We start from the raw sequence: 25036 nt of genomic DNA, 5'->3' as shown, positions 1-25036 counted from the left end.
CAGAACCCCCCCCGCCAGAGACCCCCGCCCCCCCACCAGCTGTCTATGTGACACAAGTGAACGGAGGTCGATGTGGTGCTCCCAACACTCCAGGTTAGCAGAGTTACTGTGTCATGGTGGGAGGTGAGGGGTGGGGAGACCCTGAACTAACTCATCCTCTAGCTAACTCATCCTCTCTGAGCCAATTTCAACTTGTTTTTCCCATCACAGGGACTGTTTCTACTTGTGCCATTTGGCTCCAAGCAGACGGGAGATTCAAGCTTCTGGGGACCATCGTCGCAACTATAAATGTATACATCTGTGTAAATGGAATTGCTGGGAGCCTAAAACTTAGGCTGAGGGAAGGATGGGTTGTCAACCTCGTGAGTTGTCCATCCTCTCAGATGAGATTATTTCCAGGAGGACTTTTAGGGACTCTCAGAAGTATGAGACATCATATACTAATTAAATCCAAGATTGATCAACGAACAGTACAGAGGGTGGTGACTTGGGAATGGCAATTTGGAACAGATGCCTTTGTTTGTATCTGAATCTCGTTAATTTGTGCAAAACTGGAGACAAATAATATAAACCCTTGAAGGGCAGAGTCCACGTGAAATTCATCTTTGTATCCTTCCTAGTTTACCTGTACCTAGCGCAAAGGACGAACTCAAATGTTCTCCAGACTAACTGGCTTTCCATCTTTAGGTTCACACAGTTGATACAGTGCAGTTTTCAGAATAGGTAAGCAAAATGAAACCTACTGTGTAACTACCATTCATAATGTCAGATAAATAACCACTTGCAATAATGATAAGAACCAAACTTGAAAACGGTGGTGTTGACAAAGAAAACCTAGGCAGCCTGTCTACCTGAAATCTAGGTAGCAAATTGATGAGTAAATCTTGGTTGGAAAGAGTCTTCCAGAACTCTGCTCATTTTTTTTTTCTTTCTTTTCTTTTTTTTTAAGGGCTGCACCTGCAACATATGGAAGTTCTCAGGCTAGGTGTTGAATCAGAGCTACAGCTGCCAGCCTACGCCACAGCCCAATCTGCAATCTCCACCACAGCTCACGGCAACACCGGATCCTTAACCCACTGATCGAAAATAGGGATTGAACCCAAATCCTCATGGATACCAGAAGAGTTCATAACTGCTAAGCCACAGTGGGACTCCTGGGCTCATTTAATTTCCATGCAGACGATTTGATTATTCTTAAAATCAAGATTGTTGATAATCTCCAAAGTGCAAGCTTTTTTTTCCCCTATAGTTTTTTGTTTTTGGTGGTGGTGGTTCTTTTTTTTTCATTGCTGCACCCAGGGCATATGGAAGTTCTAGGGCCAGGGATTGAATCTGAGCTGCAGCTATGACTTGAGCCACAGCTGTGACCTACGTGGCAGCTACAGCAATGCTGGATCCTTTAACCCACTGTGCTGGGCCAGGAATCGAACCTGAGCCTCCGCAGCAACCTGAGCCACAGCAGTTGGATTCTTAACCCACTGCCCCACAGTGGGGACTCCTTCCCTCTAGAGTTCTGAAGGATTTATTAATAGAGGGTCTGACTGTTCCTAAGGTTGAGATTAATACCATGTAAGCATAAATGCTTTTAAAAACTCCGATTCCACTTGTACTTTCGTAAGGCTTTATAAGTCACATTTGAATATCAAATGTCCTAACTCATCAGCCAGCACACATTTCACTTTGATCCTGTAACTTTGCTATAGTTCCAACTTAACCATGGTTATAAGGATGACTTCTCAGGTCTCCAAGAGCACTGGGGGGGGGGGGAGACTACTAGTTTATATACTTGTCAGGTACTGTAAAAAGAAGTGACATTGTTTTCACTTTTGCAATTTTAAATAAGTTCCACAGTTTCAGAGGAGGTAAACTTACATTTCTTTCCTGAATTCTTCCATTTTTTGATTTTCTACAGTCAGCAGTTCTTTTGATTTGTTCAGCTCTTCTACATTTTTCAAGTTGTTTTCTTTAAGTGTATCCAACTTAAAGACCAAGAGAAAAAACTTGATGAAATTATTTCATTTTCCAATCACATGAGTGGATAGACAAATCATTCATGAAAATGTGCATTAGACAGATAGGTGAAATTAGTCACTTTAAAAAAGACCTCCTAGGCTGAAAAGACTACAAGTGATCAACTCTATTTATAAACTGCAACTCCCCCTTACATTCAGTCAGATATCTCCTGTACACTTGGCCAAAATAACAAACTAAATTGCTACATAAATTAAAGCAAAAATTTTCATCTTGTGTATAATTCTCAACATTTATCACTGAACTTGCTATTTGTTGTATGATCCGTCTTTTAAAAAATGAGAAGCAAATGGCAAAGACATGACATCAGCAAGGAATAATTCTTGGTCGTGAAAACAAACCCCTTTCCTTCCCACAGGTTAGTAATTTAGGATATGCTATTTTTCAATGTCAGTAACAAATTTATAGAATCAGCATTACAAAAATTACTGGGGTATAGGTAGATGGGAAAAGATTGAGTTATTCATCTGAGCTTCAAAAAGCCACGTGGTGAGACTGAGGAAGCACTCGCTCACATTTCTGCCCCATCACCTGTCCGAGGAGGACACAGCCAGCTTAGTGCCCAGGCCCTGGTGAGAGAGCCAGACACATTACCAGAATGAGTAGGGATGTGACCTTCCACAGGCTCTGGCAGATGGCTGGAGCTCTAAGTGCACACCCCCCAGGGATGGGGAGCCTCGTTAGGGGCGGTGCATCACACAGGCTGTGCTCCTGGTACCAGGCTGGCTTTCTAGGACTCATCTAATTATCTCAGATGGCCAGAGGTACTTCTGCTATGTCACATGCCACCAGAGTCCTAGAGAGTGTCTTGCTAGTTTTAACACCATCATCTTCTTTTAATGCTTTCTAACATTCAAGATTCAAGGGGGGAAAAAAACCCCTAAAACCCCTGAAATATCACAGTGGGTCCAAAAACTGATTCGCCCAGTCTGTATTCTGGCAGGGTGTGGTATGGGAGCACACGGTCTCCCTCAGTCTATCTTCAGATGTTAGAGACATTCCCTCAAATCTTCTCATTTACTTTAGCTTCTAATTTTGATCATCTGTAACTTTTACTGCTTTTGTATTTTCAGCTTAAGTCTTTTCCTAGGACTGTACTGTCCCATACATGTAACTGCTTCCTGTGTCAAGTTTTATTTACCCTTTGATTATCTCAAAATGTACATGTCTTTATGGATTTCAACCTTGACCTTCCATAGGAGAAGGCCTGACCTTTACAGTAGCTATTCAGTGTGGCTCTCCAGATCTTCTCTTGCTTTTAAATTCTTTAACATCTTACCTATCACTTTAAAAAGCATCTAAAGTTCTATGGAACTTCACATGGCTATTTTGGCGAAGCAATCTGCTTAGGATTTACGTAACAGCTTTCCAAAGAAAGAAAGGGTTGGTAGGGTTGGGAGGGTGGGGGTGAGAGGTGGAATCAAAGAAGGGCGCAGAACGGGAAAGGCTACTTTTGGACAAGATCAAAATTATCTTGACACCACAAATTTGTCCGAGACCCAGAAGTGACCGATTCAAATGAGACAAGAGGGAACCCGTACTCAATTAGGCCAAGAGAAGGCCTATGTCAAATTCAGGCCTGAGGGACAGAATTCGGTGGCTCAAGGCTGAGAGATGGTTAAGGGAAAAAAAAAAAAAAAAAATATATATATATATATATATATATATATGTAATTTAAGATAAAAAAAAAAAAAAAAAGCTGGAGAATGTTATCGGTACCTCCTCTCATTAGTTCTGTCGCTGAACAATGATCACAGAAAGCCACGCCATCAGGGTCTGCCCCTTCTTTTTTAAAGGTTGATCCTACTAAGTAAGTAATGAAGTGATACACTTTATTTAATATAATCATGGTTCTGGTGTACACGCGACTCCGCTAACATAGATCAAACCTGTGTGAGGCCATGCTTCAAAAAATAAACAATCCTGAGTTAGTGATCAAACATTCCATGAAGTCGATAAGCTGTCCTTTGTACAAAAAGCCATTTAAATCTGATTACTTCATTCTGCAGTTTTTCATTTGTTTGCTTGGAATCCTCCAAGGAGGCCAGGGTTTCAGTCTTCTCTTTGGTCATCTGTTCCATGATCTGCATGGCATCTTCTGCTGTTTGAGCAGCCTGAATATGAGAAAGCACCGTGAGAAATTAGGGCACCCTCACCCACCCGAGGGGGAACTAATGCCCAGGCCCTGCTGCTCAGACCAAGCACAGGGTCTGTGTGGGGGAGAGAATGACATGGAGACAGTGAAGTGAGCTGGTCACCAATCCAATGCCAAGACAGACAAAAACATCAGAGGTCTTTACTCTGAAGCAGAACAAAGGGATGGACTCTTTGTGTGCCATTTTTCAACAAGCCAATTGCAATATGCAATGTGCATATTTTCAGACCTCTCTCAGCCTACATCTTCTAAGTTCCAAGTTCCACTGTCAGGGGTGCTCATCTTTCTCAGTGGAATTTGAGTGAAATGTTTGGTGATAATAAAGAGTAACATCCTTAGCTAGCCAAATTTTCCCTTCATCATATTTACTGTTGTAGTTTAAAATACTACTCTTGCTATTTCAAATTCAGGGCTTTTAGCAATCACTTGGAATTTAGGTTGGGAACTTCTCAAATAAAAATAAAAAATTATTTGGGCAATTACAGTGCAAGACTCAAGTGTTTGGCGAGAAGCGCTGAATGACAAGCTCTACGAGAAGCTGCAGGTGATAGATATAAGCGTTTCGTGAAAGAAAAAAAAAGATAACATGCATAGGGGAAACAAATCCTTAGCTGTTAAGATATTGAAAAAAGTCAAAAGGCGCACTAAAATCTTTGTTCAAAAGCACCTGCTTACAGTTTCACATGGTCTAATAAAGCTTATGGGAACTCTGCCTTTAGCCCTTCCCTGCTACTAGCTATGGCGATTTCCCTGGCCTCTTCCAGCTCCAAATGAATAGACACCATGAAACAGTTAAAAGCCACATAGAAGATACTGTTTTAACATGTGCCCATTTTACTACTGTTCTTAAGCCTTTAAGAACCATGGCTGCCTTTTTCCTGAAAAAGTCTCCCTCGATTAAAAAAAAATCTACCCTTTCCATTCAGTTTGCAATTTTTTCTAATAGAGACGACTGCAATGAGACATTCAGTAAAGGGTTGCCCTTTCAGGTGGTGACAAATGGCTTGAGAAATGTCAGCTCAGGATTAGATGGGGTGGGTCTCCTGTGGAAACGAAGATGGGTCCCTGGGCCACTACAGGGTTAGTGCACAGTGTTAGTTCAGGTGCTCAATACTTGAACCTCCCCCTTTACCGTAAAGGAGTGCAGGGTCTCGAGCTCCCTAATTTTAAGAGTGAGCTTGCTCTTGTCTTTCCTCAAAATACGGTTTTCGTTTTGCGACTCTAGGAGGTTGGCTGAGATATGGCTGTTGGTTTTGGCCAACTGGCTGATCTCTTTCTGAAGGATGAAGTAGCTCTCGGCCAGCTTCTCCTTTTCCTTTAGGAGCTCCTCCTTTTTCAGCATCATCTCCCTCTTCTCGGCCAGGAGGTTCTTGTTATCCTGCACAGCCTTGGCCTGCTCGGCTAGGGTCACCTCGTGGCTCAGCCTCAGGTCGTCCAGCATCTTGGTGAGGTAGCTGTGCAGCTCCTGCAGCTCCAACTTGGACTTGGACAAGGCGGCAAAGTCGCTCTTCAGAGTCTCTATCTTGGCGGCAAGTCGAGCCGCCTCTGCGCTCAGGAGTTCCTTTTCCTTAAGGATCTCCACCACCTTTTGCTCTGATTTGGTCTTGTCTTGGATGAGGACCACATTTTCGGACTGGAGCTCCTTAGAGCATGCTCTCAGCTCCTCCATCTCCTGCTCCAGGAGTGCCAGCCTCCCATGGAGCTTGTTGTTCTCATACAGGGAGGAGTCTTTGTCTTGGGTTCTGGCTTCTTTCTCCAGGAGGAGGGACTGCTGCATAGTCTGCATCTTCTCATTTAACTTCTGACACTCCTCCTGCAGGTTCAACCTGTCCCTCAGCAAGATATTCTTTTCAGAAGAGCATGCCTTCAGTTCAGTATGCAAGCTCTCCTTTGCTTGCAGAGTGTTGGTGTGTTCTTTTTCTAGAGTCTTTCTGGCATTTTGAGCCTCTTTCAGCATCAAAGAGAGATCACACTTGGTGGCTGCGAGTTCCTGGTTTTCCTTTTTCCTCTCCTGAAGCTCTTTCTTCAGAGCATCGAGATTGCCGAGCAGTTTCATCTTCTCGTGCACAATGATTCTTCTGTTTGTGGACTCTTGGTCGTACTTCTTTTTAAGGTCTCCTATGGCTTTGATGGAATTCTCTCTTTCTGCAAGCAGATCTCCATTCTGCATCTCCAGGACAGATTTTTCTTTCAAGAGACTATCGTGCTGCTTTTTGAGCTTGGTGATTTTCTGGCAAACCAGCTCCTTCTCAGAAGTTAGGTATGAGATCTTCTCGTTCAGGCTCATCTCGATGTGGGCTGCCTCTTCCGAGCACTTGTTGAATTTCTCAGTGATGAGTCTGTTTTCAGTGAGAAGTTCTTCTTTTTCAGCCAAGAGCCTTCTCTCAGACGAGGCCAGGGTTTCTTTCTCGTGCAGAAGCTGGATGCACTCGGAGTCGGTGATCTCCCGACTCGTCTTGATCTCCTCCAGCAGCTTGCTGAGGTTCGTGTTTGTGGCCTGGAGTTGCAGAGTCTCCAACTCGGCCTTCCTCAGGGCTCTGCTGGCCTCATCCAGCTGTGCTCGAAGCCCACTGGCTTCCGCGCTGAGCAGATGTTTGACCTGGAGGGCGCCCTCCAGGCTGGTGTTCAGCTTCTCCTGCCCCTGAAGCAGCATGTCCTTTTCCAACTGCAGGTCTTTGCTGTTTTGAAGAAGATGGTCTCTCTCGACCTTTAAAGCTATGCACACGTTTTCGAGACTGGACTGCTTCTCTAAAACCGACTTTTTCTCAGTGGTGAGATCTTCAATCTCCTGCACCAGGGTTTTCTGATCTTTGACTAGCTCCTCGTAAGAGCTCTTAAGCTTCTGAATAATTTCATCTTTATCTTTAGCCAATGCAAGGTTTTCGGTCACAAGCTTCTTGATGTGATCCCCCAGGTGGTCTTTTTCTTCCCGATTCTTCTTGGACTCGGCAATCAACATATCTCTGCTCATCTGGAACTCCTCCGTGAGTGCCTGCAAGCTTGCTTTGGAAGCTTGCAAAGAGTCATTTTCCACATTTATCTTCAAGAGTTCTTCCTGTGCAATATTGATTTCTTTCAGCAGTTTCTCTCTCTCCACAGCCAAAGCTGCTTTCTCAAGTTGTTCCTGCTGATAAAGCTTTTCAACATCTTGCTTTTCTTCCACAGCTTTCTGCCTTTCTAAATTAAGAGTTTCGTTCACTGACCATAGCTTCTGTTGGTCTTCCTGAAGTAAAGTTATTTTGGCCTCCACCTCTAAAAGCTTTGACAAAAGTGAACCTTTTTCTAACTTTAAAGCATTTCCCTCCTGTGCAAGAAGCTGCTTCTCTGATTTCAGACCCCTCAGCTCTTCTGATATTAGTTCAATTTCTTTTTTGGCTGATGTTAATAAGTAAGTTAGCGACTACAGAAACAAAAAGGTGGAAAGAACGGAAAAATGATGAAATCAAGCAGACGAAAGTGAGCCCAAATAACTTAATGTAACCTAAATCAAAAAAGCTTAAAAAATGTTTTACAATAAATAGAAACTACCTGGCTAACAGGGGAATGCAAAGCAAGTTCAGCTTGGCAAAATGCTGATCTATTGGTTTTTTTGAAATATTTCTGATAGCTACCCAGAGGATACAAACAGTCCTTTGACATCAAGGCATGAGATTCTTTCTTGCCTTTCCAATTATCTCTACTGTAGAAAGGATTAATAGAAGTTTTTTGGGGGGGTTTTTTGTTTGTTTTTTAGGGTCTGCATCTGCAGCATATGGAAGTTCCCAGGCTAGGGTCGAATCAAAGTTGCAGCTGCTGACCACACCCACAGCCACAGCCACAATCACAGCCACACTGGATCCAAGCTGAGTCTGTGACCTCTAACACAGCTCACAGCAACACCAGATCCTTAACTCACTAAGTGAGGCCTGGGATCAAACTCACATCCTCATGGATACTAGTCGGGTTCGTTTCCACTGAGCCACAATGGGAACTCCCATAAAAGAATTTTACAATCCAAAGCACTACAAAAAGTGAGTGTATTTTAACCAAAAATGGGGAGGAGGATGATGGTTTCTTTTCAAAACTAACTGCAGAGTTTTACTTACTAAAGGACCTGGCCTGATACTGATTTAGCCTCAATATATAACATTAAAATTACAGACAAATCTGCTAGGTTTGGGGATCAAAATGAATGGGCTTTAAAAAATGTATTGCTTTATAAAATAATCTGACCACCTGTCCAGAACTTTCTGCAATGATGTAAATGGATGTGATTTGCACTGTCTAGTATGGTAGCCACTAGCCACACGTATGGCTGGTGTGCACTTGGAGGGTGGTGAGTGCCACTGAGAAGATGAATTTAGAACAAAAATGGCCATGAGTGGCTAATGGCTGCTATACTAGACAGCACAGCTATAACTCACTGGCTCTTAGACTAGGGAACGTGGAAGTGTGGTGGGCTCCATGAACCTCCTCAACTTTCATGCAAAGCCTGCTGAGTGCATATATCAAATTTCCTGGGAAAACAGCTTAAGGTTTCATCAGATTCTCAAAAGAATCTGTGAGCCCCTGTCGCTGACAAATGTTGAAATCCCCAGAAATCAGATATCCAGACAACTTTGGAGAGGGAACGATCCTGGCATTTTAACCAAATGATCCTTATTTTAAAAAAACCGGAGTTCCCGTCGTGGCGCAGTGGTTAACGAATCCGACTAGGAACCATGAGGTTGCGGGTTCGGTCCCTGCCCTTGCTCAGTGGGTTAACATCTGGCGTTGCCGTGAGCTGTGGTGTAGGTTGCAGACGTGGCTCGGATCCCGCGTTGCTGTGGCTCTGGCGTAGGCCGGTGGCTACAGCTCCGATTCAACCCCTAGCCTGGGAACCTCCATATGCCGCGGGAGCGGCCCAAGAAATAGCAACAATAACAACAACAACAATCAAAAAGACAAAAGACAAAAAAAAAAATAAATAAAAATAAAAAAAAATAAAAAAACCAATAAACAAAATTAATAAGACTTTACACAAACTACCAGAATGCTATGGTTTGGTCAGGCTGCAACATTTTAAGGGAAACAGTAAAAAACTGGAGTCTCTCCAGGTAAAGGGATCCACAAAGATTAAAAACTCTGGAAATTATATTCAGTGTTAAATGGTTCATAAAACTGGAGCTACCTCACAGGGAAAAGATAAAGTCTTTACGGTCAGTAAGTAGAAGACAGAAAATTTAGGCATCTTACATATGACATATATTATGTCATGCTCCACTTAATAAGGTTTAAATGTTTCAAGTCCTACATACGCTCTCTTACATTTTATTTCTACTAAACTGTATTGTGTTTGTTGATATATTTTAATATATCAACCAATATATCATTTGCTTTTCTTTGGGCAATTTAAATAGTAGAAAGAGGGCTGAATTTCATTACGTTACCAGAGTCAAAAAACATACTGGGACACTGGTAAGATCCTGACAACATAAAATGAAATTCAGTGTATCATGTTCTGCTCTACTTAACAATAGGATGTTTTCCCATGGCCCTTAAATCCAGCTTCCTTGTTAATAAGCTCATAGCATCTTCCTAGGGACATATAAAAGCCCTTCTAATTTTTCCTATAAAAACTCTGTTCCTCCAAACAGGCTCCACTCCCTGCCCACTTGCTTCTTACAATATGTCCCTCCTACCCCTGGTGCAAGAAGGCAGCAAGATGGCCAAGATTAGAGGAACATGGTTTCTCACAACAAATGGTCTGCTACAAACAGGCAGACAGAGCTCAAGCAGCAGAAGACTCCACATGACAGCCGGGGAACAAGCGCCATGGGAGGGGTGGCTACACAGTACATTCAGGGGAAAGACCTATAGTTATCGCCATCCCTGAGGAGGAACAGCGGCTTGTACAAACACTTGAAGTCACAGGAAAGGTAATTCACTGTCCCACTACACATTCGGCAGGTCAATGTTTGTAAAGGCTGGCAGCAAACGCTGTCCCACAGTGCTGCTGCTTTCTAAGCAGCCCTACAGCCCTGATGGGGAACATGAGCAAGCTGTAATACAACAGTGCAGTCCCCCCACCACCTACTCTGGCTTTGCCAGCCTGCTTCTCCAGCTCCTCCATCTCCTGCAGCAAGTCACTGTTCTCCTCCTGCGCGGCCTTCAGCCGCTCCTCCGTGTCCAACAGCGTCTTCTGGAGGTTCTGCAGGACTTCTTCATGCTTGGCCTTGGCCTCAGAACTGGCTTCCTCATACCTCGCTTTCAGATCCTGACATTCGTTGTGGCTCATTTCCATCTTCTTTTCCTGCACAAACCCCGAGTGAGGAGTAAGTCATTCAACCACAGTAGTCCTGCCCTTTGCCTCCCCTTCCAGCAAGTGGTCCCACGGAGCCTCTCCTTACCAGATCTGACAATTTTTGCAGCAATTCTTTCTTTTCTTCCTCATGCTTTTTAGCTGCTTCCTGTTGGCTTTGTTCAGCTTTGAGAGTTACTTCTCCAATACTTTTCTGCAGAAAACTTGCATTTTCATTGGCCTTGGTAAGTTTTAGCTGTAATTCTTCTACATTTCTAGAACAAGTTTCAATACAAGGCGTCAGACTTTTCAAAAGAGTGCTTTCAATTCTAGCATTATACTTTAAAGAGAGTATTAAAAATAATTGTACTAATGATTATAAATGTTATTAGCAATTAATAAGACCTGAGCAATTAATAAGACCTGCAGTAAGAAAAAAAAATGACCTGACTTGTCCTAAAGAATAATGGTTTTTTTGCGTTTTGTTTCTTTGGCCCTGCCCCACAGCACATGGAAGTTCCCTGGCAAGGGCTCAAACCCATGCCACAGCAGCAATGACAATGTGGGATCCTTAACTCGATGCACCACAAGGGAACTCTCTGAAGAATAATTATAACAATTGTGATGGTTATAAATGCCTTGTTTAGAGTAACTACTAATAGTTACTCTAAATAACTATTTAGACATTTATTATTTTATATCACTAAATGAGTGAAAATTAAATATATTAGAGGAAATGAGGATTTAGAAAAGTTTCCAAATTTTAGCAGATTAGATTATCAAAGACTCGTTTTAGTGCTGCTTGAGAACAGAAGATACAAAAGTAACAATAAATAATTTGAAGTTCTAGCTTAAAGATAACCATGTGGTCCAACAAAGATGCACGAGGGCCATCAACCTAGAGAATAAGCTGTCTTCTGGACTGGAGAATGGAGGAGGAAAAGTCAGATGGTGGTGCCTCTGGATAAAGCACCCAAGGAAGTGGAACTTCTCAAGGCTCTGTGCCACAACTACCGGCGTGGTTGTACCGCCTCACAGCCCATCTGAGCAATGTTAGCCAACCAAGGCCCACACACCCACCGCCCACCAATGCTGTACCATGCTGAGTGCACAGCTGGGTGTAAACAGAACTCTGCCCAGTAGTAACACTTTCAGCATCAGCAGTCTATCGGTACTAACATGTCCCCTAAAACTTTGTGCCTTATAAAATAAACATTTCATTTTTATATGGCAGCCATTAAAAGAAAAACAAATCAAAGCAAAAAGAGCCTCAGAATAGAGAGCACAGATTAAGATAAAAGCAACTTTAACACTGAGAAAGTACAGTGTAGTGATTAAGAACAGCGAGGGCACTGAGACCAGACTGCCTAGATCTGCAATCTCAGGCAACTTACTTAACCTCATTAAGCCTCCATTCCTCTTTCTTTAAAATGGGAGTAATAATACACTTACCTCACAGGATTATCAGGAGAATTAAAAAATATACTCTGTATAAAGCTGTTAGTACAGTGTATGAGACATAGTCAGCCTTTAATAAGTATTACCTATCATTACATTATGACGGGTTCAAAAAAATTGTTTTTGGACGCAACCATGGCATATGGAAGTTCCTGCACCAGAGACTGAACCCACACCACAGCAGTGAACTAAGCCACTGCAGTGACAACACTAGATCCTTAACCTGCTGTGCCACAAAGGAACTCCATAAAAATGTGTTTAACTGCCTGTAAAAGATGTTATCGCCATTGGCAAACTACTATCTTTCTTTGTAAGTTACCAAAAAGTCTACAATACTGTACTCCTTCAAAGGTTAGGTACATAATTCAAGGATACACTGAAATGATACAGAAAAGAAGAGACAGGCAACTTTAAAACCTAACAATCCTGCAGATTTTTGGCTCACCCTCCCATCCAGACACTGCTTCAGAGCTTAACCCAGAGCAGGCACATTCATACATACCTTTCTTTCAGACGTAACTCATCATTCATTTTCGTCAGCTGAGAAGAATGGTCTCCTGACATTTTCATTATTTCTGCAATGTCATTTTCCAATTTTTCCTTTGCCTTTATCAACTGCTCTTCTCTTTCATCTCTCTCTCTGAATTTTGCCTCCATATCTGAATATATATAGAAACAATAGCACAACTGTGTTATAATCAACCAAAATGTAACAACTACATCTGGTATGCCAAGTCTTGCTTTGGCAATATTCGTATATAGCAATCCCTGCCCTCACGAAAATTATATTCTAGCAAAGCAGACAGACAATAAATAAGACAAATAAAATAAAGTGTGTAATAGATACTGATAAGTGCTAAGAAGAAAAAAAATACAAGTAGAGAAAGGAGTTAGGGAGGTTAAAACCTTAGACAGAGCCTCTCGTGAGTTGGTGACATTTAAGTAAAATGCTGAGGGAAGTGAGAGAAGAGGAAAGGAGGCACAGGTGAAGCAAGTGCAAAGGCCCTGAGGCAGGAACAAGTTTGACAATCAAGTATCACCAAGGTGGCCCATACAGTTGTAGTGGAAGGAACAAGGGAAAGAATAAGACAGGATGAAAACAGGGATAACAGGATCTGATAATGGTTAGGACCACAGCTTTTACTGTGAGTGAGATGGCAGCCAGTGGGCCATTGTAAGCAGAGAAGTGACATGATCTGACTTGATGTTGACAGGATAGCTCTGTGAGAAGTGCTGAGAAGTGACTGAAGGGAGTAAGAGCCGAAGCAGGTACTCAGGTAGCCAGCTATTAAAACAGCTCAGACTAAAGATGATGCCTGGTGCAGTTCCCATTGTGGCTCAATGGGTTAAGGACCCAATGTTGTCTCTCTGAGGATGTGAGTTCCACCCCTGGCCTTGCTCAATGGGTTAAGGATCCAGCGTTGCTGTGAGCTGTAGTGTAGGTTGCAGGTGCGGCTCAGATCCCGAGTTGCTGTGGCTGTGGTATAGGCCGGCAGCTTCAGCTCCTATTTGACCCCTAGCCTGGGAACTTCTACATGCCCCAGGTGCAGTGGTAAAAAGAAAGGAAAAAAAAAAAAAAGATGATGCTTGGCTTAGACTAAGGACAGCGGTGAAAATGGTGAGATGTGGTAGATTCTGACTTGTTTGAAAACGAGGCAGAGAATTTGCTGAGGTCGATAGATCACAAACAAGTATTTTATCACAATCTAACACAAGCGAAGAATTTACGCCTGAATAGTAGATATGTTATGACAACATACTAAAATTATTTCAGATCCTAGGAGCCTACTATATTTAAAGTTTATAGTAACCAAAGACAACGTCTTACCTGTTAAATTTTCTCTCAACTTCTCCAACTCAGAAGACAGCGCGTTAAATTGCTCCTCTTTTTGGTGTAATTGATTTACAGTTTCTATTTGGGATAAAGTTACAGGTTTAATACTTTTCTTAGTTAATAAACCACCTATAGCATGACTGTGTTACACCCAAATCAAATCATACGCCTGTGATTGGGGGTCACAGGAATACTAAAAAGTCCCACTACAAATCAAGCCACAGAATAATAAACCTCAAGAAATAAACCAAGCATCTCTCTCGTTTCCCCAAATCTGTGGATTAGGCAGGCACCAGGCAACCCTTTTCCGGGCATCTCTTTCCTCCTTCCACTTCAAACTCAATAAAGCTATCAATGACTTCAGTGTAAGCAAGACAATACTTTTCCAAGTCTACCTACATTTTATTTTATTTATTTATTTATTTGCTCTTTAGGGCCACATCCACGGCATATGGAGGTTCCCAGGCTAGGGTTTCAATTGGAGCTACAGCTGCCAGCCGACACCACAGCAACACCAGATCCGAGCGGTGTCTGTGACCTACACCACAGCTCATGGCGACAGCAGATCCTTAACCCACTGAGGCCAGGGATCAAACCCACAACCTCATGGTTCCTAGTTGGATTCATTTCCTCTGTGCCATGACAGGGACTCCCTACCTACATTTTAATATGGAACAAGCTTTAAGTCAAAAGAAGAAAGAACTAATGGAAGTTTGAGGCTTTGGGAAGCCGGTGGAACCCAGCATTACTGTGCATTGCAGGAACTTCCAGGCTAGCGAGATCAGACCACAAGCATCATCTATTTTGCAGATGTCAAAGGCCAGCTCCAGTTCAAGAACATGATGTTCTCCTAAGAGAACTGCTCATACTTCAGTAAGACATACCTTGCATACTTCTCTGAACAGAGACTGCCTCCTCTGAAGCATCAGCAAACTTTTCTTTCTAAAGCAAAAGAAGTGGATATTCAGAATAGGCAGAGTTCAAATTATAAGAAAAAAAATTTTTTTGATAAATACAACATTATCTTTTTTTTTTTTTTTTTTTTTTTGTCTTTTTGTCTTTTGTTGTTGTTGTTGCTATTTCTTGGGCCGCTCCCGCAGCATATGGAGGTTCCCAGGCTAGGGGTCGAATCGGAGCTGTAGCCACCGGCCTATGCCAGAGCCACAGCAACGAGGGATCTGAGCCGCGTCTGCAACCTGCACCACAGCTTACGGCAACGCCGGATCGTTAACCTACTGAGCAAGGGCAGGGACCGAACCCGCAACCTCATGGTTCCTAGTCGGATTCGTTAACCACTGCGCCACGATGGGAACTCCACATTATCTATTTTTTGTTGCTGGTTTTGTTTCATTAAAGATAATTTGTGCTTAAAACATGCAGGCACCAATTACTACCATATGTATATTGTGCTTGTCTACACATGAGTGAGGGTGGTTTGCATGTGTGTGCATGCCTGGTAGGCATGTATACATATGAATGTGCATGCTTATGTAAGTAGATATGTGTGTGTGGACACATGCGGGCCGTGGGTACGGTTTTCCTTCATCTTGTTACCATCAAGTAGCAGAGTTTCTCTTCAGAAATCTGAGACAGTGAATAGAGCTTTGAAATGTTTTATGCCCAAGAATAATCAGAACCTAGTATCTTGAAACTAGACCTGTGTCAACTACTTTAAACCAAAAAGTCTCCTGCTCACCTACTCTCTTTTCTAAACATGACAGGAGGCCAGGATAAAACCACGCTCCTGATTTTCCTGAGACGGAATTTGATCTAGATACATGAATAGAATTTTTAAATGAGTATTTCTAACTAATCAGGACTTTTTTTTTTTTTTTTTGCTTTTTAGGGGTGCATGTGCAATATGGAATATGGAAGTTCTCAGGCTAGGGGTCAAATCGGAGCTACAGCTGTTGGCCTATACCACAGCCACAGCAGTGCGAGATCCAAGCTGTGTCTGTGACCTACATCACAGCTCATGGGAACACCAGATCCTTAACCACTGAGTGGGGCCAGGGATCAAACCTGCATTCTCATGGACACTAGTCAGGTTTGTGTACCACTGAGCCATGACAGGAACTCCAGGATTTTATTTTTTAAATGAGCACAGAAGCCACAAGTCCATTAAAGCTCACAGGCTATCCACCTGTGTTAGGCTTCAGGCAGCATGTTTTCCATTCACAGAGCATAGAAGAATACTCTAGCTTACAAAAAAAGTTAGGCATCCTAAAAGTTCAGTGAGGAGGGCAAGAGAAATGATGTGAAACTCAAAACACATTTTTTAAAGGATACCATTTTTTTTTATTCTCCTTGAAGTTTATTAAGCTTCTTGGATATGAAGATTCACATTTTTAATCAAATTTGGGAAGTTTATGTCATTAATAAAAATCAATATATTTCTCAAATATTATTTTTTATTTTATTTCCCATTCCTTTCCATCTGGGAATCCCACTATACAATATGTTGGTACATTTGATTTTGCCCCACAACTCTTAGCTCTGTTCATTTTTCTTCATTCTTTTCCTTTGGGTTCCTTAAAATGGATAATCTCAATTGAGCTATCATCAGGTTTGTTGATTCTTTCTTCTGTCTGATGCAATCTATTTTTGAGCCCTTGTAATGAATCTTTCAGTTATTATACCTTTCAACTCCAGAAATTTGATTTAGCTCTTTTCAAAAATAAGTTCTACTTCATTGTTTATAGTACCAATTTAGTGAAACTTCATTCTCATATTCTTTTTTTTTTTTTTTTTTTTTTCAGACATGGTTTACTTTAGTATTTGGAGCACATTTAAAATCACTGACTTAGGAGTTCCTGTCATGGCTCAGTGGAAATGAATCCCACTAGTATCCATGAGGATTCGGGTTTGATCCCTGGTGTTGCTCAGTGGGTTAAGGATCTGGTGTTGCCCTGAGCTGTGGTGCATACATGGCTCAGACTCTGTGCTGCTGTTTCTGTGGTATAGACCGTCAGCTGTAGCTCTGATTCGACCCCTATGCTGAGAGCTTCCATGTGCCATGGGTGTGGCCCTAATAAAGGATACCATACTAAAAAACGGTATTTTCCAGGCCAACCTGTTCTCAAAATGTCCCTGAAATACTGTGTGTCAAAACTGTCCAATAGAACTCTCTACAATGACACTGTGCTGATCAATATGGCAGCCGCTAGCACTTAAAATGTGGCTAGCGCAACTGAGGAACTGAATCAAGCCACATCTGCAACCTACACCACAGCTCATGGCAATACTGGATTCTTAACCTGCCGAGTGAGGCCAGGGATTGAACTGAAACCTCATGGTTCCTAGTCGGATTAGTTTCTGCTGTGCCACAATGGGAACTCCCTGAATCTTATATTTCATATAAATTTATATAGCCATATGTGGGCAGTAACTACCACAATGAACAATGGCAGTACATCATGCAGCTATATGGTTATATATAGTTATTTATACTTTTAAAAAGTATAAATCTGCAACATGGGCATTTAAATAAGAAAAAAAAAATCACCTTTATTCACCACTGGTATTAGCACAGAAGTGTACCAAGTGGAGAACAGGAAGGTATAACGGGGCTCTGAGAAAAATGACCTTCGCAGCTAGTGTTTCTCTCATTGCTTTTTTTCTCCATAAGCCTACAAGTTTCCCCTCCCATGATTTGTAGGTATCACTAGCACCTGCTCGTGGTTTTCAGCCTTGACTAAGCCTGTGCTTTTGATGTAGGAAGCAAACCAAACAGAACAGTTGAGAAAAAGTAAAAGAAAAATAAATGTCCTACAAACTGGGATTAAGCAAAGAGGGTATATACAAAAGGAAAAGTAATTTCCTGAGGTGGAACAAACTGAGCTGTAAGAGAGAATTCTGTGAATTAGTTAGACAGCACCCTGCCATGCTAACAGAGTGCTGAGGGTCCAGGAGACCTTGCTGGCTGGCTTGCTGTCACAGGGCAAGACCTCAGTATAAATGGAGCCTCACGTGCTGGGTGTATAAACTAGAAGGTCCCTATGTTTATTGAAACTAAGTCGTCAATGACATGCCAAAGCACTGCAATCCCAGAAGCCAAGGAGAGACTGAAAAGAAAAGTAAAGGAGTTCCCTGGTGGTCTAGTGTTTAGAATTCAGTGCTTTCACCACAGCAGCCTGGGTTCAATCCCTGGTCTGGGAACTGAGATCCCACATCAAGCTGCTATATACCGTGGCCAAATATTAAATTAATTTTTTTAAAAAAGAAAACTAATACTTACCTTTACTGCTATTTGGGTTTGATCCAATTCCCCTCAAGTTATTTATCAGCCAATAACCACTACATAAAATGTAAATCAATCCTTTGCAAGAGAAAGGAAATAGGTGCAATACCTCTTTTCTTAGAGAGATTTTTGCTTTTCAACAGGAACAATTCAAATGGCCAGAAACCTGAGATTCAGATTCCCAGCAGGTACTTACCAAAATCTGAAGTTCTTTTTCCAAAGCCTCTTTCACTTGACTGACTTCACTCAAGTTTTCCTGAAGGTTATTAAGCATTAGCTCTTTTCCCTGCAGCTCTTTGGTGATGCTACTAGCCTACCATATAGAGTTACACGGTGCAGAGGCCAATGAACAAAAGGAAATAAAAAGAATGAAAAAGAAAACATAAAACAAATGTAAAAAATGTATGAGAAACAAACATTACCAAAAAAACTGAAAGAAACAAAGGCATGGGTAAAAGGCCATTTGATTTTTTTTTTAACTCTAAGAAGCCAATGACTTTTTACACAATCAGTTCTAGATAAGATTGTCCAATGGTTATTGATAAATAGTCAAAATAGAATATTTTTCTACACCTAAATTTGGATATCACCATGATCTAAAGCAGGGAGTACAGATGCTTACTTTCTAAATGAGAGATAAGCAATTTCATCTTCTAGACTTTGAAACCTTATGACAGGGATGGTGGATTCATGTGGACTGTATTTAAGTTTCTGTATTTTCGTACATGCTTAAAGCATTTCAACATTTAAAATAATGTTTTTAAAATGCACTAGACAACAGACATCAGAAATTCTTCCATTAAATCTTAGTGTCAAAAATAGACCCAGCATTAACTGTATAGTCTCTATTAATGAATTTTTGTGCTTTGATTGGGAGTTTGGAACCAAGTGAGGAGATTGGAGAAAATTTTCCTGTAAGTAGTTTGTCATTTTCCACTAACGTTACTTAGTGATTTTTGCTATTTGTCCTAACCTCTCCCAGGTAACTGTCATAACCCTTCCTTCTCTGCCAATAGGGCAGCTTCTGCAAAAAACTCAGAACGTTCAGCATCAACACCAGTACCTCCACTAGCAGCAGGAGGACTGGGGAAGGGTATTCACACCCTGAATAACCCTTAAAAATAAAGAAGACATTTAACAAGGCTAGTTAGTAAGAAACGCAGCTGGCCAATCATTTCCTATGCCTTGATCAAAAAGCATATTTGTCCAGTCTTTCCTCACCATGGCACAGAAAAAACTCCAAAGAGATATAAATAGTGATACAAAAGGCTCTTAACCTTCATCTTGCTGTGACTGTTACTTATCACAGCATGTTAATTTACAATAGTCAACTAAGCTCCGAGCTCACTTGCTGTTTTACATGTAACCTTATGGACAAAGCAATTGTGTAGGTGGAAAAGGAGATGAGCTTATAAGTTTATATTTTATTCATTCAGTTCATTGACCTCAACACCACCATTGGGGTTGTTTTCTATTTTAAAAAATTTATAGGAGTTCCTGTCGTGGTTCAGTGGAAACAAATCTGACTAGTACCTATGAGAACGCAGGTTTGAACCCTGGTCTCGCTCAATGGGTTAAGGATCTGGTGTTGTGGTGAGCTGTGGTGTAGGCTGCAGATGCAGCTCAGAAAACCCTGTTGCTGTGGCTGTGGTATAGGCCAGCAGCTACAGCTCTGATTAGACCCCTAGCATGAGAACCTCCATATGCTGCAGGTGTGGCCCTAAAAAGACCAAAAAAAAAAAAAAAAAAATTTTTTTTTTAAAGAGTTTATAGACTGGGACCAAGCTTAAACAGGAGAGCACAGTAAACCCAGAGTTTGAGGAATAAAATATTCAGATACTAGGAAACCAGAATCAATGTACATAGTTGAGACATTATTTTCTCTAAGCTCCTCAGGTGAAACCATACTCAAGATACTATACTCAACTGGGATATTTGTTAGCACCAGTTTTAACTAAATTGGGAATTTGGAGGAAGAATTACCTCAACTGAAGAGTGAGATACAATGCGAAATAAGAATAAGAAATGGAAAAGAAAAAGATGGAGGATGTCGATACAAACCTTGCCACTTTCAGCATTCTTTTCAATCTCTAAATTTTTGATCTGTTTCTCAGCTGCCTCGAGCTGCTGTCTAAGGTTCTCGATTTCTGATTTACCTTCGGAACTGGCTTTCCGAAGCGCATCAAGATCCGAGAGCTTTTCTTCGGCAGCCTTGAGCTGTGATGTAAAATTATCAATAACCTTGGTTTGTTCCTTGCATTTGGCTTGCAGTACCTCTAGCTCCTTTACCTTTATCTCGGCCTCCTGCAATTTGTTTAAGGTGTCCTCCATTTCTACGAGGTGCTGGTCTTCCACTCTGTCCAGCTTCGACTTGATGGCTTCCAGACTGTTCTCCTTCTCTTTAATGACCTTCATCAGTTTAGCCCTTAGGGCTTCCAGCTCTTTGGTGTGAGCAGACCTTTCGGAGTCTTGTTTGTTCTGCAAGCTTTCTATTTCGTGCTGGTAATCTAGCCTCATCTTCTCTATTTGTGTCTTTAACTCGGCAAGTTCGGCTGTCTCCGTGCCGACCCCCTTGCTGAAGGACACCTTCAACTCCTCCATCGCCTGTTGGTGGGACGCGATGGCCGTCTCCAGCTTGGACTTCCACAGGGCTATCACGTCTGAGTTCTCCTTGTTGGCGTGATCGAGCTTGCCTTTCAGAGACTCGTTCTCTTTGGAAAGCTTCTCTGTGGCCGCCTGAAGAGCCTTGATCTCCTTCTGGTGTGTTTCTTCCCGAGCTCCAAAATGCTCCTTCAGAGAAGCCATTTCTTTCTGGTGGTCTGTGTGGGTGGCTTCTAACTTTTCTTGCAAAGAGCTTATCTCTTGCAAAAGGGAGAGTGACATGTCGACATCCCCGGCAGGCTTACTGGACTCCAGCCTCCTTCGCAGCTCAGTTACTTCCTGCACTCTGAGCGCCAGGTCTTTCTCTAGTTCCATTATGCGGGACTTTTCAGACACCGTGGCCACCTGGGATCGGCAGTCAAAGAAAAAGAGATCATTTAAATAACAAATCACAGATGGTTTTCTTTAAACTTTAAGATCTTTAGTAACTACTCCATCTCAAGCAGCAGTCAAGCCGCCCTGTGAATCTCACAGGGATAATGGGAGTTCCAATTCAAAATTACAGTCTTTGGCAAACTTTCACTGTTTTGAGATGCTGGAGGAAAACACAATGGATACTGAGTTTCGCTCACCCCCAAAATACTTCTTTTTCCCCTAAAGAACCTTAAATCAGGGGAAGGACTCATTAACCGGCATTAAGTTAATAGAAACAGTACCTTTCAAGGTTCTCATGTCTCTGCCTTCCAGAAAAAAGAATCCTTATTTTGCCAGTTTTTTCTTTCCTACTTCACCCAAGGTGTATAAACACTTATCTACATGATGGAGGTGACTTTACAGAAGCGTGCTGTCCAGCAGAGTATCCATTAGCCACATACGGCTACTCGGCACTTGAAATGTAGCCCTAAAGTGTCAAATACACATCAAATAATGAAGACGTGGGAAAAAAAGAATATATCTTGTTAATAATTTCTTATATGGATTACACGATGAAATGACAATACTTTGGACATACTGGTTTAAATATATTATTAAATTAGTTTCACATATTAAAAATATGTTAATGTAGGTACCAGAAAATTTTCAATTACATACATGTGGCTCATATCATACTTCCACTGGATAGCACTGATAAAATGGTGTGAAACTATCAAATGTTTTAGTGAACATTGCAATGACAGTAGAATAAAAGCCTCAAGTGGATAATGAAGAACTGATTTACTAGCCTTTTTTAAGAAGGACAAAGAAAGAATGACTACTTACCGGCAGTGATACGTAAGAATCTTATACAGAGTTCCTCCCCCTTTTAGATTTTTATAACTCAGCATCTTGATGAACGTGTCTCGCCCCTCTAACTGAGCAGTTCTCTGGCTTTAGTGCACGTGAGGCATCACAGCAGGTGGGTGAGAGGAGGTCTATGGTGCAGATCCCTGTGCCCATCCCCTGCTGATTCTAGCTGAGCTCTGGGCTAGTGGCCAGGAATCTGCTATTTAAACAAACACCCCAGGATGAGGAAAAACGCTTCTCTAGCCTGTAGCCTCTTATTCTTGGTCAAATCAGAGCTGCAGCTGCCGGCCTATGACACAGCCAGAGCAAAGCCAGATCTGAGCTGCATCTATGACCTACACCTCAGTTAATCTTTAACCTACTGACTGAGGCCAGTGATCAAATCTGCATCCTCATAGATACTAGTCAGGTTAATTTCCGCTGAGCCATAATGGAAATTCCCAGCCTTTTATTCTTAGGAAGTTATTTCTCTCTACTATCTGTTAGGTAGTCTGTTTAGTACAGAAAATTGGTGGGAGGTGGGAGCTCCAGACATAAAAATTAATTATTTGACTAACCTGGGAAATAGAAGGCAACATGAGTAATTTACAAACATCAGTGAGTCCCTGATTTCATGGACCAAAAGTCCTCCAGAATGCAGGCTCCCCCGCCACTGCCTTTATCAGGACAGAAGATAATGGGTGTGTATTTCCTTCATTCCTTCTGCCCACCTATAGGCTGTGAGATGGACAGACTATGGACAGACTAAAATGTCCACAAAGAACAAGAAAATAAAGCACCTGGGGCTCTAAAACTGCTAGATCAAGTCACTGAATATTTCAGAGATGGCTATAATTGTTGTGTTTCAGGGTTATAAATGCTTCAGGTCAAAGATTCGTTTACATAGTTTTTTCGGGGGGGGGGGCAAGAGTTCGTTACCACAAAATAATATACATTATTAAACTTCATTGTTAACATCTGTAACATAAATCAGTTAAATTCGATAGGGCACTAGTTCTTAATTAGTCACAATGAAACAGTCAAACTGAGGAAGTCCCAAGTTAAAAAAAACAGGGAGGTAAGAATTCCCGTTGTGGCTCAGTGGTAACAAACCCGACTAGTATCCATTATGGCTCCAGTTCCATCCCTGGCCTTGCTCAATGGGTTAAGCATCTGGCTGCTCAGACCCCAAGCTGCTGTGGCTGTGGTGGAAGCCGGCAGCTGTAGCTTTGATTCAACACCTAGGCTGGGAACTTCCATATGCCACACCTGCAGCCCCAAAAAGCAAAAAAAAAGGGGGGGGGTGATAACAAATAGTGTGATTATGCAGCATTTTCACAGCACTTCTGTTTTATATTTTATTTCTCAAAATCTGTCCTCAGGTGAAATGATGTGTCTGCCTTTGCTGCCATAAAAGTCAGGTATGATTTCTTATTCTTGCTAATAAGAAATTTCTAGAGCACCAAGCAGTGTTCATAAACTGGGCTTACTGGCTTAGAGGAATTATAAAGCACTTCCTAAAAAGGAATGTAGGTGATGAGAAACTTAGATGAGCCAGTGGTTAGTTTCATGCTTGGTAAACTGTGAGGGACGATCAACTGGCTTGTGACAGAAAGATAATGGCTCGAATCTGAGTATGTGAATACTCACTACTAAGCCTGTGAATGGATGCCTTAATCTTAGTATTAGTCCCCTGTATTTCCTAGATGGAGCCTGTGGCTCTTCAGGTAACAAAGACTTGGCAGCAGACTACCAGGATTTTTTTTTTCCTTATCAAATACCCAGGAAGTATCTTTAGTTTTGAGGCCGACTGAGAACTTTTTTTTTCCCCTCTTAAAAAATAAAAACTCATGATTTGAAGAAAAATTACTCGATTTTCTAGATTTGTAGATCAGTCAATGATTTCTCAAAAAGAGAATTTCTACAAATACTAATAATTCAAAAGAAAAAAAATCAGGATACCAAATTTAATCAGAGACAGAGTAATTTTTGAAAATTTCAAGTTTTAGAGATCTGAGTGATTTAGCCAGTGACAGTCAAATCCATGATGTAAAAGGATGTATGTAAAAACATACATAAATGTTTCTTATATGTAAGGGACTCAGATTACTTCTTGAATCTTTTAACACACAGCTACTTCCATAATAGACAGACTCCACCCTGTTGTGGTTAGAGCACAGACCCTGGGGTCAGATGGCCCAAATACAAATCCTGGCCCTGCTATCTCAATTAGCTATGTGACCTCGGGCATATTATTTAACCCCTCTGTGCCTCAGTGTCCTCATCTGTAAAATGCGGTTGGGATGAGACTGAATAAGTTAATTCAGTGTGTGGAAAAGTGCCTGCCAGGAAGTAATAATCACTATATGGGTGCTTAAATATATAAATAAGTAAAAATATGACTAATGCACTGGCTCGAGGGCCAAACACAGTGAGCTGAGGTTGTAAGAAGTCATTCTGTCCCCAACACACTTTTCCCTCCTGATCACTGAAATTTTAACCTACTGGGTAACAGAAATGCAAAGAGAGCAGGTGCTAAGAAAAAAACATAACTGGGGTGAAAGTGCTTAACTCTTGTTAAGAAGAGCCAATGTTTCAATTCCCTTCCCCAAAAGGCTAGGGAAGAAAGCAAGAAAAGAGAGCTAAAGTAAAACAACAATAACAAAAAGTTATTTCAAAAACCCACTAGGGATATGAGAACAAGAGGCCAAATGACTGCTGGCAGCAAACTGGAGGAAGGGATTTCATGGTTTCAACACAAAGAACCTCAAAGGCAGTTGTGGATGCCCACACGGCCTATACGCTTGCAGGGTCTCTGATCTTGATTTTGGTTCAGTTAACCAAAGGAACGAGTCTTTACCTTTGACAAAAGGTTGGACATAATACACATGTGCCCACCCGTCAGCCTATGCTCCAGAGCACCTGAGCAGTACCGAGGCCAAGCTCAAGTCGAACCACTGGGTCAAGGCGTCGGCCAACAGCAAGGCCCGTCACCCGCGGTGTCCACCGTTCACAAACATGGGTCTGCTTCATTAAATAGTGAAGACCATTACCCTAGTGTCTTCTAACTCCCTCTGGAGTTTGTCAGCTTTGGTCTTTTCAAAGAGCAGGCTCTGTTCAAGCTCCTTAATGCGGGCATGCTCCAGTTTGGTCTGCGTCTGTTAGTAAAAAGGAAGAGGAAGAAACACAACAGT

At 41.7% G+C, this 25036-nt stretch overlaps 1 protein-coding gene across 19 annotated transcripts in view; it reads right to left on the bottom strand.

Moving 5' to 3' along the window:
• The window catches only part of CLIP1 (CAP-Gly domain containing linker protein 1), a 146226-nt gene that overhangs the window by 38882 nt on the left and 82308 nt on the right, over positions 1 to 25036 (bottom strand). For 8 of the 19 annotated variants that reach the window (XM_021072967.1, XM_021072973.1, XM_021072965.1 and 5 more), the window contains 9 exons: positions 20040 to 20984; positions 18175 to 18291; positions 14623 to 14680; positions 13733 to 13816; positions 12407 to 12563; positions 10556 to 10721; positions 10243 to 10458; positions 4030 to 4146; positions 1873 to 1979 (listed from right to left, as the gene is read on the bottom strand). In XM_021072967.1, the coding sequence (XP_020928626.1) occupies positions 1873 to 1979; positions 4030 to 4146; positions 10243 to 10458; positions 10556 to 10721; positions 12407 to 12563; positions 13733 to 13816; positions 14623 to 14680; positions 18175 to 18291; positions 20040 to 20984 (1967 nt within the window). Of the gene's footprint in view, positions 1 to 1872; positions 1980 to 4029; positions 4147 to 10242; positions 10459 to 10555; positions 10722 to 12406; positions 12564 to 13732; positions 13817 to 14622; positions 14681 to 18174; positions 18292 to 20039; positions 20985 to 24895; positions 25001 to 25036 lie in introns of all 19 variants that reach the window. The other 11 variants (XM_021072961.1, XM_021072963.1, XM_021072964.1 and 8 more) reach the window with 5 other exon arrangements.

This window comes from Sus scrofa, chromosome 14 (assembly GCF_000003025.6).
Source record: "Sus scrofa isolate TJ Tabasco breed Duroc chromosome 14, Sscrofa11.1, whole genome shotgun sequence".
NCBI classification, from domain to species: domain Eukaryota; kingdom Metazoa; phylum Chordata; class Mammalia; order Artiodactyla; family Suidae; genus Sus; species Sus scrofa.
Note: the sequence above shows the minus strand (reverse complement) of the source record. Positions and strands in the feature narration are given on the sequence as shown.